Source organism: Andrena cerasifolii, chromosome 7 (genome assembly GCF_050908995.1).
Source record: "Andrena cerasifolii isolate SP2316 chromosome 7, iyAndCera1_principal, whole genome shotgun sequence".
In the NCBI taxonomy this organism is placed as follows: Eukaryota; Metazoa; Arthropoda; class Insecta; order Hymenoptera; family Andrenidae; genus Andrena; species Andrena cerasifolii.
In genome coordinates, this window is record NC_135124.1 from 2,538,923 (window position 1) to 2,553,007 (window position 14,085).

At 41.7% G+C, this 14,085-nt stretch overlaps 2 protein-coding genes across 5 annotated transcripts; one reads left to right on the forward strand and one right to left on the reverse strand.

Annotated features, from left to right (window-relative positions):
* Nucleotides 1–6,332: 6,332 nt before the first annotated feature.
* Nucleotides 6,333–10,889, forward strand: LOC143371109 (uncharacterized). 4 transcript variants are annotated; one of them, XM_076815979.1, is made up of 5 exons: nt 6,333–6,523; nt 6,617–7,497; nt 7,985–8,137; nt 9,975–10,137; nt 10,207–10,889. In XM_076815979.1, exons 2-5 carry the CDS (start codon nt 7,365–7,367, stop codon nt 10,868–10,870), a joined length of 1,113 nt encoding a protein of 370 aa, XP_076672094.1. In that variant the 5' UTR covers nt 6,333–6,523; nt 6,617–7,364; the 3' UTR covers nt 10,871–10,889. The 4 variants fall into 4 exon arrangements, with proteins under 4 accessions (XP_076672094.1, XP_076672095.1, XP_076672097.1 ...); XM_076815980.1 differs by lacking the exons at nt 6,333–6,523; nt 6,617–7,497 and adding an exon at nt 7,574–7,601; XM_076815982.1 differs by lacking the exons at nt 6,333–6,523; nt 6,617–7,497 and adding an exon at nt 7,642–7,866.
* A 356-nt stretch (nt 10,890–11,245) lies between these two features.
* Nucleotides 11,246–13,931, reverse strand: LOC143371108 (trafficking protein particle complex subunit 12). Its single transcript, XM_076815978.1, has one exon. It carries the CDS (start codon nt 13,771–13,773, stop codon nt 12,202–12,204), a length of 1,572 nt encoding a protein of 523 aa, XP_076672093.1. The 5' UTR covers nt 13,774–13,931; the 3' UTR covers nt 11,246–12,201.
* Between the last annotated feature and the right edge of the window lie 154 nt (nt 13,932–14,085).

Genomic DNA, 14,085 nt, shown 5'->3' on the forward strand with positions numbered 1-14,085 from the left:
CAATAAAAATTAATTTTTTCGTTACAAAGTGTTCGTAAAAAATTAATTTTTTCGTTACAAATTTGCAACTCCGGCGTGCGAGTCCTAACGAACGTGTTCCTATATCTCCATTTCTACCGAACACTTTGTAACGAAAAAATTAATTTTTATTGTTTGAATGTGAACTAAAATACCCTGAAAGTTTGGAAAAGATCCGCTTAACAGTTTCTTAGAAAAAATTCCCAAGAATCACCTTATTCCTAGCGTCCTAAATAGGGCTTCCCCCTTAAGGTCGATTTATATTATCCGTTCAGACACGGAACGTTACGGAACGTTTCGGTTCAGACAACAACGATGTAGTGTTTATACCATCAGTTCACATTCGGCAACGACAAGCGACAGGCGTCAGAATAATATATCTTTTGTATGGGGGTCATCGTTTCAGATTCTGCCTGAACTAAATACATATCATACTAGTCTCCGTTCAAACACGTTCCGACAACTTCAGTCACGTATCGTTTCAGTCAAAACATTCTTTTCGAGAATGTCGATCGTCGTATGCCTGAAGCGTAACGTTGTTACGAAGGAGTTAGGTGAATATAAAAGATCACTAATATGTTCACTAACTTCAATTGTTAATATATATTTAATATAATGTTCGGACACAATAATATTCGGAATATGCGCGGTAACCTCGGTAACCGTTTACATGAAGAAGTCAGGAGTGTTTCGGCGTTGAGACTAATACCAGAACTGCCCTAGGTCAAGGGAGACAAGCTTATATACTGTCGAGATAGGTAGGTACGTAAGGGCGAGCCTGCCCTTTGGACATGACTCGAAGTGACGAATCCTGCGTGGTGATGCGGCAGTTTGGGATGACGCGTTGTTGTTGAGAATACACTCATTATGTATTCTTACTCATTACAACCTGTTGTAACTGATCGCGACGCTGCATATAAACATACGTATCCAATAACCCACAACAATATTTGTATGAAACGAAACGTTCCGTGACGTTCCGTGTCTGAACGGTTAATATAAATCGACCTTTAAGGTCTGCGCACACATATCAGTTCCGTGTCAGTTCCGTATCCGTCGTGCCAGTGGTAAGAAGAAGAGGGACGTAGAGGGTCTCTTCTTCTTACCACTGGCACGACGGATACGGAGCTGACACAGAACGGATATGTGTGCGCAGACCTTTAAGGTCAGAGCTTAGTTCATGCAGAATCTGAAACGATGACCCCTATACAAAGGATATATTATTCTGACGCCTGTCGCCTGTCGTTGCCGAATGTGAACTGATGGTATAAACACTACATCGTTGTTATCTGAACCGAAACGTTCCGTGTCTGAACGGATAATATAAATCGACCTTTATACGTGCCGCTACGGCACCGACCGCGGACTATGAAAACCTCATTTCCGAAAGTGAATGGTACGAACCGCAGTCTTTGTTAGATTGTGAACTATTAGCGTTAGGTACCGAACGCACTGCTTCAGGTAGCGATAGTGGATGACGTATCGTTCCTTATCACGAAGCGTGGCGAGCAGCTTGGTCTGTTTACCGGTAGTCGCGAGCTCGCGTACGGGACAGAACGGGAGATCGGCGTGCGCGTCGTGAATCTCCGGAGGATACTTGAGATCCACTTCCAGCGGATAACCCTCGGGCCCATCGTCGTCGGGGAAAGAGTCTGCGTTCATATCGTCCATCCATCGAAATCCTCTGTACGGCATCGCCTGCGACATCGCCCATCATCCGGATATCGTGATCCTTGTTCACTGTACTGATTCTGTTCTTCTCCTCATACTTCTTACCATTCTTTTCCTTCTTCTCCTTCTCAACCTCCTTCTCATCCTTCTTCACGGATGCTCGCACACGCATACGCATGACTCATTACCTCAAATGAGTTCCCACGGTATATTTTTTATGCGAAAACTATATACTACCAATTTCTGATAAGCGACAGGGGGGGGTGGGCAACGTAACGGCGCCATGAAAGTAATACACCGTCTCCCCCCTTCCACAAACATTTCCAAAACGTTTGTTTTACACAGTTACATATGTGTAGTGTCTCTTTTATTGTACTGAGTGACGCTGAGCAGTAACACAAATCGTATACTGTGGGCAAGCTAAAATTGTTATTTAGATCATTCAGGTAAGTTTCTCCTATTTTGTTTTTTGTTAATATTTATAGTTAAAATACAGATATTAAACCAATTATTTGCTAGACCGTTCTTAGATAAAGTCTTTAGAAGTTCCTGTACTTGATTTCAGCAAGTCTTGTACAGTTTGTATGTTATAACAGTTCTATTCTGAAAAAACATGGCTGAGGACAAAGGTAATACGTCACTATGGGCAGGAAAGTAACGTGTTACTTGGGGGAGCAAAATAGCATACAGGGTAGGAATTCTTCAGATGATAATGATTGTCTATGTTTGGTTTGCTTGGACCCTTTCAGTGAAAGCTGTTCGAGAGAGAAGTGGATCCGATGTCTAGATTTTAAGGGTTAGTCCCACGAAGCCTGCACCATGGGTGATCTTCACTACGTATGTCATAATTTTAATTCGGAGTATGTAAAATTTAATACCTAATATCATTCAACTAAATACATAATACCAAAGAAATGTCTGAAGCTGGTTATGCTTTCTACCTTTCGTTATTTAAAATTTATTTATTTTTATCGTTACTTAAAATATGTGTATTTTGTATAAATGGTTTTTCTATCGTTTTTTATAATAAAAAATCCAATTTTGCGTTGGAAGAAGTGTTTTACTTAATTCCCCTCAAAATAGTGTTACTTTCGCCCCCACCGTATGTTACTTTCGTCCTATCCCCTGCAGGGCAAAAGTAACAGTGACAGTCACTGCGTAAAACTGCCATAACTCTTTGACTACTAATCACGTAAGGCTGAATCTGGGCTCAAATGATAGACCAAGAAACATACTATCTTAAGGTATAATTGTCATTTATATATCTATAAAAGGTAATTGTATGTTAAGCTAAATGTGAAAAATGTTACTTTTGTCCCCGCTCTCCCCTACTTCTTCCACTTACATTTTTCCGCTATACACTAAACCCTTTTTTCTACACATTTTTTTCCTTCGCTGTTTCCATTAATTTTTTCCACCACTCTTTGCTTTTCATTTTTTATTCGTACTACGCATAATTTGACTAATACCGCTGACTCAGACACCCCCATCATCGCCACCGCTCCACGGACATACTCTACTTCGAGTCAAGAGGTCTTGCAGACTTCATTGCATCGCATACGTTCGTGTCCGCGCAATTAGTATCCGCGTCCGTTCAGTAGACTCCACCGTAGTACGTATTCAAAATGTATAACCGACATTTCAACACTTCCCACATGTGCGGAAACCACACCAATCACTGGAACGATACGGATTTTCCATACCAACAACAGCAACCTCAACAACAACAACAACAACAGCAGCAGCAACACCATAAGAATATAAGGTACATAGTACATTGTATTCCTCTGCGTATTTTTCGATTTATACGAAAACAACCGAATCAACAACTCTGTGTTGGAAAGTTACAAAAACGATTGCTTAAATGTTAATTTCGAGAATGCGGACTCGGCTGCGGTTGTCTCTCGACTGTCCTCCTGAGCCATCCAGGGTACCCTCCTCACCCTCGGCCCAGTGTCTTCGATGATCTATCAGCGCAACAATTGCCAGATGGCCCTCTCATATCTCTCCAGCTTCTATCGCGAGACCTTCCTCGCGTAAGCCGCCGTACCGCGACAAACACAAGGCGCGGCCCGCCAATATCCTACATCTGGGTATGTGGTTCTTACAGCAATGCATCTGCATCAGTACCGAAAAAACCTATCATACGAATCACGGGACGTGATTATTCATTGACCGCTACTGCCTACAAACGTCTCATAATCGGGATTTGCATCGGACAGGATTCGTGCTGCATCGAGATCGCGATAGCCGGTAATAAATGTCACGAGGTCTGCTTCTTTATGTCTACGTGGAAATTTCTACTGCAGCAAAAGAATCACAGATAGTTCGACGTTTCCGTTTCGATGCACCATTAGCGTACCAAGACCCTATCGTGATCGATCATTTACGTATCGATTTCACACGAATACACAGTGAATGAAGTGCTAAAATCTCCGATAATAGTTCCGTCATATACATGTCTGAAGCTACGATACTTCAAATGTTCAAATATGCTCGTTGTATCGACTACATGTTCTCGTATTTATCAGAAATTCTGTACTCCGTAACCAGCAAGTACGCTACTACAACGACCGCGGACTACGAGAAAATCATTACCGAAAGCGACTGCTACGAACAGAACTCTTTGTTAGATTGCGAACTATTAGCGTTAGAATTGGGATTGATCGTTCGTGATCAGTGGCGGATTTAACAGGGCGGCCGATGAGCAGGTGCCGCCTGGGCCCCTGCTCGCAAGGCCCCACTAGGGCCCCATCCATAACGAAAATTATGATTTTATCCAAACTATATTTTTTTCTGTATTATTACACTGAGCACGTTTTCAGTAAACTACAGCTTTAGTTTCTCGAAAAATAGGCCCATCCTCAGAAGCCCCCCCCCCCTAGGGCCCTGTCTTAAAAAATAATGATTTTATCCAAGCACTTTTTTCCCTATATTTTTCTGTACATTTACCCCCTTTTGGTAAACTACCTCTTCATTTTCCCGAAAAAATGGGGTCCCCTCCACGTTTGCCACCTGGGCCTTCTTCTTAAATCCGCCACTGTTCGTGATGCATACCAGACGCCGCAATAGTATATATGTATATATGTTTTTTCTATATAATATGTTACCAATAAATACAATACTTTTTCACACGATTATCTGTATTGTCTGATACCTTGCACGGCCCCTTTTGCATGCACGTTACCATGAATCGTTTCCGTATTGACAATGCCCAACAAGCAGTGATAAATATTCCTCGTGGAATCATACCTTAACGCATTATCGCATCTCACGCTCCGAATATGTTTTGCTACTCCACCCCACGGTTGATACAATGAATTACTCTCTCAACCAGTGGACCGTCTTCAGGGGTATCGACTTCCATCCCTTCAATCTTCTGAGCATAACATTCTGATGTCGACGACGACGACGATCAAGTGCCAGCGCATAATACCTATGTTTTTGTCCGAGGAAAAAGAGAGATGCGAACGTATTTCGTAGTGCTCTCTCGCTCGCGCGTCTTATTTAAACGTCGTAACTCGTTCGCGGTCGCGCCTGTGCGCACGCATTGCGCGGCTGCGACGAGACGTGGTTCCGCCTGCGTCGTCCTCCCTCGAAATACGAAACGAATCCCTTACCGTTTGAGTATACATATACACGCTTACAATGGGGACTTCTTCCTTGGATGTAATGTTTACTGAGCTGAGCACAGAATACGTAAAGATAGGTGGCAATTTGGATCTTGGACCTCTCTTGATTATTCGTGCACGCGCAGCCTACTCGCCGTATACGCATTCAGGTTTGGACCTGGTTTGAGAGAGGTGCCGGCAGAATTCGGTCACTTATCTCGTAGGACTGTGAAAATGTTTCGACTATATACAATAAAGATTTTCGCAGTTACTCCCAGGCTGATAATCCTGGGGCATCCGAGGACTTTGGTCGAATTCGGCAGGCTTTGTCATTGCCAGGAGGTCCACCACCAACCCAACACTACCTGTGGGCTGTGGACAGGATGCTCACTTGTGTCAAGGATGTGTCGTCTTCACTGACGTTACCCCAAAAAGGGTTGAAAATTCCCAAGTGTTTTCTCCTCGACGTAGTTTATTAGTAGTCAACGTAGGAGAATTATAATAATATTAAGAATAACGTCCGGACCCGCCAGATGCAACATTTCTAGAATCTTTCTGTGCACACGAAACCGCCATTCGAGCATATAAATAACTCGAAAATTCCAAAAAAAATTTGAACTTTGCAGGAATGTAGTTCAAGTGATGCTAATATAATGGAACTGTTACGAGCCAAGGCTGAGGGCAATGAGATTGGCGGCTGCAAGGCCAAGGATCGAGTTTGTTTGTTAGAGTTTGTTAGTAGTGGACGAACCGGGGTCTGGTATTCCCGGGATAAAGAAGTTGGTTGTCGTGGACGAACCGGGTTCTGGTATCCCCGGGAGCCACTAGGAAGGTAAGTTTCACAGACGAACCGGGGTCTGGTATCCCCGGGAGCCACTAGGAAGGTAAGTTTCACAGACGAACCGGGGTCTGGTATTCCCGGGAGCCACTGGGAAGGTAAGTTTCACAGACGAACCGGGGTCTGGTATCCCCGGGAGCGACTAGGAAGGTAAGTTTCACAGACAAACCGGGGTCTGGTATTCCCGGGAGCCACTAGGAAGGTAAGTTTCACAGACGAACCGGGGTCTGGTATCCCCGGGAGCCGCTAGGAAGGTGGAAGTCGTGGACGAACCGGGGTCTGGTATCCCCGGGAGCCACTAGGAATGTTAATTTAGCCTCGTAACTTTATAATGCGATACACCTCGAGCGGTAAAGACTTATCTATGTGGGTTAGTCTCGTAGAGGTAGTTCAGATGATGATTGGATTCAAATAAAAGAACTCTGAGTAAGAAATAACTAATTATATTCTATAACCTTGGTTCTTACAATTGTTTGAGTGTTTAGTTGTCGCGGTACCTAACTCCACCTCTCGGTTTTGACGCACTGAGAAATGCAGGGGTCTCAAAGACTTTAATAATTACAACGCCTATCAGCAACACTGCGAGCTGTATGGCTTAAGTTGAATTAATACTTGACGAAAAATGTTACTCGATCTCGCAAGCCTCTTTCGTCTAAACGTAGTACACTTGCAATGAGCCCCCGAGTGTGGATTCGTAGCCCTTTTTATACGGTGAAATTCAGCTAGAAAGTAGTGGGGACACGAATGCCTTCAATTGAATATTAGGTTTTCGGGGAAAACTCGGTTGCATCACACCACTGCAGGAAACGGTGACCCCGCCGGGTCACTGCATTCCAGACACCCGAAAGGGTTAAAAAGTCAAAGATAGGTCTGCGTACGTAACAGAACAATTTTTATTTCGGTAATGGAACTGTAATGGGTCCTACCATATTTTTTTTAATATTCGCTTATTTTTTATAACTTTCCCATCGTCTCTAGGGTAAACAATCATGCATTTCGGATTCCTTATGACCTGTAGGAACATATCCTGTAAAAAACTTTCGTTGTCAGCCAGGTCCAAATTTCACCAATTTCTACCATTCTCCTTTATTACTTATTGTTAGTTAAAACACGAGTGTTTTCCTATACCGTAACAGCGTTGCGCTGCCGATAGGCGGTGGGAAACTGTGCAAGTAGAGGAATGCGTGTGACTGCTGGCAGTGCTCAGATATCCTCACGTATCACATATGCTCACGTCACGGGCAAAGAGTGTGCAGTATCGATTTGCTTGGTACTTAAAGGCAGAAGCACACTGTTATCACGCACTTATCACGTCACGTGAACTCACGTGCTATTACATAAACTCATGTCACGGGCAAAGTGTGTAGTGTTGTTTTACTTGGTATTTAAAGGCGGGAACACACTGTTATCACGTCACGTGAACTCGTGTGCTATTACATAAACTCGCGTCATGGGCAAAAACTGTGCGATGTCGTTTTACAGGGGACAATGCAATTGCAATTTGACAAAAAAACGATTGCACGCAATGGCGTTAATCGCTTGCAGAGTTTTGTTTCTCGTCGAAACAACTTCTACTCCGTTTGCTTTTTCCTCTTATGTTCCTTTCTTAGTCAAATTACAGTTGCGTTGCAGCCGTGGACGAACGGTCTAAGTAAAACGACACCGCACACTTTTTGCCCGCGACGTGAGTTTATGGGATAGCACGTGTATTCACGTGACGTGATAACAGTGTGTCTCCGCCTTTAATGTACCAGAACCACGCTGAAGTCACCTCATGCATATCACGTCACATCACCATTTTCATGCGTGGCAGTACCTAAACACGCTATTATCCTCATTTTTGCAGTTTGTGGTTCTGTTTATTTGAAAATGGAAAAGTTGTTAATCGAAAAAGTCAGGGGACATGAAGTACTATACAATCATAGATCGTCTGATTATCGCGATCAATATATTCGCCAAGCAGCTTGGGAGGAAATTGGAAGGGAGCTAAAAATACCAGGTAATTACAATATTAAATGATATTAAAAATCTAAAATTAATCAAACTATTTAAAAATTCACACAATTTATATTGTTTTTCTTGTATGTATTATGTACGGATTCTTTCCTCACGAACACTATGAACTTGCCAAACTACACAGCCATCATCAGAATTAAAATATTCTTTAAATTCCTCCCGATCGTGAAACACTTCATGAGTGCTAGTTCTTCTTAGAGATCTAAATTCAAGAACGCTGCTTCAGGAAGTTGAAGTGATTCAATATCTGGTTCAAGCGCATAGTCTGCACACAACATGTTGTGTAGACAGCGCGATGCAAGTACGATTGTGTCTACAATTCTGGTTGCACTTCTAAGTACAACGCATTTTCTACTACGTGTCTTGCCCATGACAATCTGTAGTTAAATATTTTATCGGGCTCGTTGCCTCCTAAATGACTCCTGCGATATGTGCGAAGTAGTTAAATTTTTACTGGAAATGCTTTGTCTCCAACGACGACATGTGGCTGTAGTTCTCCGTTTTCTATTGGAGGTGCCGGTTCTGGCACATTGAATGTCTTATTGTGTAAATTTTTACCAATTGCTGACTTAGAAAAAATTCCACCGTCACTGTTCCTGCCATACGAACTGATGTCAATTGCAATAAACTTATGATCAACATAAACTAATCCTCCAAGTGCAATAGAATGGCTTCCTTTATAGTTGTAATACATGGATCTGGCATTAATAGGACACTGGATATTAACCCCTTGGCTTACAACATCAAGTGAGATTCGTGGTCTCTCGATCGGGCCAAAGATGGAAAGCACGGGTGAGACTCGTGGTACATCGATTGGGCGAAACGTAAACAACAAAGGTCAAGGGCACGCCTCGCGAGCAATCCTCGACGACGACTGAACGTTTCGCTGATGTCTTTTCATCTCAGTTATTCCTGGCCGCATACACATTTATTTACACATCATAAGCCCCGTTAGCCAAGTTGCCGGCACCTTTGTCGCAACTGCGTAACGGGGTTAAGACGTCTGCGATTGACAACTTCGGACGCTGAGCCGAACCGTGAAATGGCTCGACGCGTGGCTCACCACTGGTGCTGATTTGGTGCCGGCGGTCGGAATTTAAACGGTAAGCCAAGGGGTTAATGTGTTTGCCGTCAATAGCACCAATGCACTTTGAAAACTGCCACATCTGTCTGTATCTTGCTGCATTCACCAGGGGCAGGTGGTTCTTCTAACCCCTGTACGGGCGGTTGCGTTCCCGGTGTACCCGATTCGCATGAGGACTGGCATGCGATTTTATGCAAGGCCGTCCCCGGCCACCAGAGCGTCCCTGGTGGTCCTGGGTGAGTGCATGCACCCCAAAGAGAGCAAAAGATAGCCAGGGACTTAGTCTGGTGGCGAATATATTATATTCTTCGTGACCTGGCATCCTGCTCAGAGAGTAAAATTCCTACAGTGGACGCCGTGGAGTCAAGCGTGGTCCTTCTCTGCTTTTTCCGACCCGGCCCTGGCGGGGTCGCTAGTTATGTACTGCTAATACCACCTTGCAAGCCAAATGCTCGTATAGGCGAAAGCCTGAGGAAGAGCGCGCCCCTTTTGGGTCAAGACGGCTATACTAGATGTATCTTGCTGCAACAGTTTTCCACCTTTCTTCTGCAGGTGGTGGCATTGCAATTGGCCCGAGCCTTTTCCATATCACATCACAAACTTCTTTTATAATTTCTTGAACAGCACTAAATCCCAATCTAGTGTTGAATACATCTAAAAGAATCGCCTGTCGCCAAAAATCTGAAACAGGAGGAACACTGTAAATAGTTTCCAATGTTTAATATTTCCTATTCAGGGAATAAGGCCAAAGAATGTTGGGACAAACTAAGAAGATGTTTCTGCAATGCAAAAAATAGGCGCCGTGATGACACAAAAAATGGTACGGCATCCAAAAAGAAATCTTGTTGGAAATACGAGCAGCAAATGTCGTTTATTATACCTTTTTTAGAGAGCAGAAAGTGGGTATAAGAGGATTAAATTACTTTTCTTCTAGGGTTTCGATTTTATCTAATACTTTTCTATTAAAGGACGCACGGCAAGTTAAACAGATCTCAGACTTCTGTCAATTTGGCGACTGAACCGGAAGGTGTGTCAGAAAAGTCTAAAGCAGAACTTAGACACATTGATTTAGATACGGAAAGTGAACTAGGAATTCAGGACAACCAAGCTGCAGATGACGAAGCAGCTTTTAACGATGCTGGAACTATTGAAACACGTTATGAAGCCATGAAACTTTTACATAACAAAAAGCAAAAACAACAAATTGATACTCCAGCACAGCAAATGGTTCATATTCTAGAGGAAAGTTCAGCCGTAAGAAAACGTCCGTATGAAGAAGGGAGTATGCGCCCAAAAACATCTAAAACAACTAGCCTTTTAGAAACTCTAGATGACACGGACATGTTTTTTCTAAGCATGTCAAGAATGACAAAGCAGTTGCCAAAAGTTGAACAATCACAAATTAAACTTGCATTGAGCAATTCGGTCCTATTGGCAGAAGTAAAGTGTAATGAACAATCACTTCCTTCAACTCCCCATCCACAACACTCCTTTCATCGAAATCCTATACAACAACAATCATTTTCTTCATCTCCATCGCCGGCACCAAATAAACCCTGTCTTAAATATTTGCAAGTATTTGATTATTTAATACTTACCTCACGCAAACAGCTAATCTTCCTTCGGTACTGACGACTCTTTGAAGTTTTTGTATGTCACTTTTAATGAGTCCATGTAAGAAATCAAATCCTTCTTTGATCATTCGAAAATACCTGTGAAACCGTTTCGAATCTTTTCGTTATTCTTGAACTAATCGTGAAATTCGTCGAATTCTTTTCTTTTTATTTATCTCATGGCTCCATGCTCATCTTGGTTTTTTATTTTCTCTATTGAGAACTGTAGAAACAGCCACAGTTTCCATCTCCTCTTCTCAATCCGAAGAACTATATAATTGTAAGCACGATATCGCGGTTTAAATTTGTCAACGTCGTAGCACGTGAGCTCACATGACGTGATAATCGTTTGTTTGAGTCAGTTTCCGCCTTGACTTTACCAGCTGGCATCGATGAAATTCGTCGATTGTACATACACATAATTCACTATCGCGCGCCGGCTCAATTTTGGGGTCAATCCACGCCGAGTCGATCATTTTTTCCCTCGATGCCTGGGATTTTGCTCAAACTTGAATATGTTGTAGTCCTCGTGAAATTAGGGGGAGGGTTAATTCACCATTTTGACGATTCCGACTTTGTTTAGAAACTACAGGGCTTTGAATTTTGCGATTTTTGCCCATTTTCGTAAAAATGGGTTGTACTTAAGAATTTTTATCTCGGAAACTACTTGTGGGATTTATTTGATTCCTTCTTCATTTTAATTTAGACGGCTCGGCCTTACTGAATAATTTTTTTTCGGTTGAAAAATCATTTTTACAATAATGAAAATTATAAACAAAATTTTATTTTTCAAATTTCGGCTCAAGGTCGCCATTGTAAAAATCCGAAAATATACTACCATACTCGCTGAAGTGTTTTCAATAAAATGAACTAATCTCTTATTGGTAATTTTATTCAACGTCGCAAGAAGCTGTTTAAGACAGCGGTGCGCCTTGTTTCAGGTAAGCGAGCCGCGTGGTCCGCTGTTACGGTCGGCAGATCGTACCACTCGCAGGACCCATCACAAAAGTGTCATTTATGCCTGCAGAGATTTTCCTGTGCTGAAACGAAACTGTTGTGTATACCATGAAATTGTTGTAAATAAATGATAGTTTCAAATAATAAATACAAAATGATAAATACCCAAATATTGTCAGATATAAAAGTAAATACTTCATACAAAGAAACACTAAGATATTTTAAAAACTGAATCGATGATATTTGACTGAATCGGTATTTATTGATAAACTTTACAAGGTGCTTAATGCAATCAGCTTTGTAATTAAATAACAGATTTAAAGTTTCTCTTTTAGCTTATTACACCTATACATGGACGAACAAAGTAGTTTTTGTTTAAAATTAACATTAACTTTACAAAGCAAGCTTTAAACACTGTATGTCTACAGCATCTCCTTTGTACCTATTCAATTGACTTAAGAGATGTAGCTTTGGTTGTTCGCAGTGAGTCGTATGTAATTCATATGCACTGCATATGTTTAGGAGTATAGGTTCTTGTAAACTTTTTACAGGGTTCTTTGTAATCGCACTTTCATATAAGTGTACCGCTGCTTTCAACTGTCCCGTATATAAAAGACAAACAGCCATATTATTAGTCAACGCAATATTTGAAGGATCTATTGTTGCTGCAGTTTGAAAGCATTTGTATGCTTCCTGAAATGAATTTTGAGCTACTGCCATTAATCCTCTGTCCATTAGCTCTCTAACAGTTTGCCCACTGTCCTGTTTATGACGACTTATAAGCAATTTCTCTGCAGCTGAAACATCTCCCAGAAACAGATGTAGCCTTCCTATGCTAGATTTTAATGCATCTGATTGTTCAGGACTCCAGTCCGGGGAATCACATAATTTTTCTAAAATATCTATAGCCAGTACATAATTCTTCATTGCAACTGCAGAATTAGTAATAGATATAAGGACCCTGGACCTTCTGCCTTTCCATAATCGTATAGCGTCTTCTTGCTCTGTAGCATTGATTTTAATACGAGCTCCATCCCCACCGTGTCCATTATTAAAATTTCTTATTAATTGATTGACCGTGGCTAAAATCTTATACAAATTATCTAATGCATGCTTAGCTTTTCCACAGTACAGTGGAATTTCAGCTAAAAGCAATCTAAAGGAAAAGGAAGCCATGGAACCTGGTTTTGTACCATACAGTTCAGGGTAGAATGTGAAATACATATCAGGCTTGTCTAAATTACCAAACGGTTTTGATTCTTTCTCTAAAACATCTATTTGTCTAAGTTTAGTAAGTAGAGCAAGCCTAGTGTACCATAATTGTAAAGAATGTGGTGTGTGTTTGCTAGGTTGATTGATTTTGCCATACCCCTGGGCATACACGGCCAAAAGCCTTCCTGATAAATTTATTGCCGCTTTGTAGCAGCCAGCTTGTATTAAGTTTCTCAAACCACGTTCATCTTGCGTTACATCGGAAGCAGTAAGTACATTCCTGTGAATGTTTTCATCTTCGCCTAAGAAGTGGATAGCAGTAGTCTTTATTAAGTCAGGCATGTCTCCCTGTATTGCAAGTCCAGGCATTGTTAAGTTGTCTCTATCAAGAGAGTTAGTTCCATTAGTCGATGTGGCGATACTCCTTAAAACTTTCCTTGTCTGTTCTGATGGTATCCAGACATCTCTGTGTATATCGTTTGATGCACTGTGGTCAAATCTCTCATTACCGAGCAACACACTATTTTTTAAAAATTCATTCGAACGATCCGTTAATAACTCGAAATCTGGAATTCTGCTGCTCGAACCCCTCTGCATGTTGAAAAAATCGTCTTTTTTAGGCGGAACAATCTCGTCGAAAATCGTGTGCGACGTATTCTCGAAATAACGACTGATATCAGCTTCCTTATCTTTTATAACCTCTCCCATAGTTTCGGATTTCGGTTTCGCTGAAGTTTCATTCTTTTCGGCCATTCTACATTTATCTACTGGTTTCTTCCCATAAAACTTATCTAAATAAATTTATATGATCTTGGGAATTGTTATAAATTTCAAATGATACCAGGCCTTAAACGTCAACTGGTTAACTGTCAAAACCAAACAAAAGCATTTTACTACGAAGTACTTAAGGTCCGTTTACACGTGACACATTCATTCCCAACGAATCTTTAGTCCTACCAAAATCAACCAATCAGAATCGCATGACACATAACCTCAACTCGTCGCTCCCAGAACGGAACGGTGTGAAGTTGCGCCAGAAACGGCATTACCTCACTACTCGGTGCG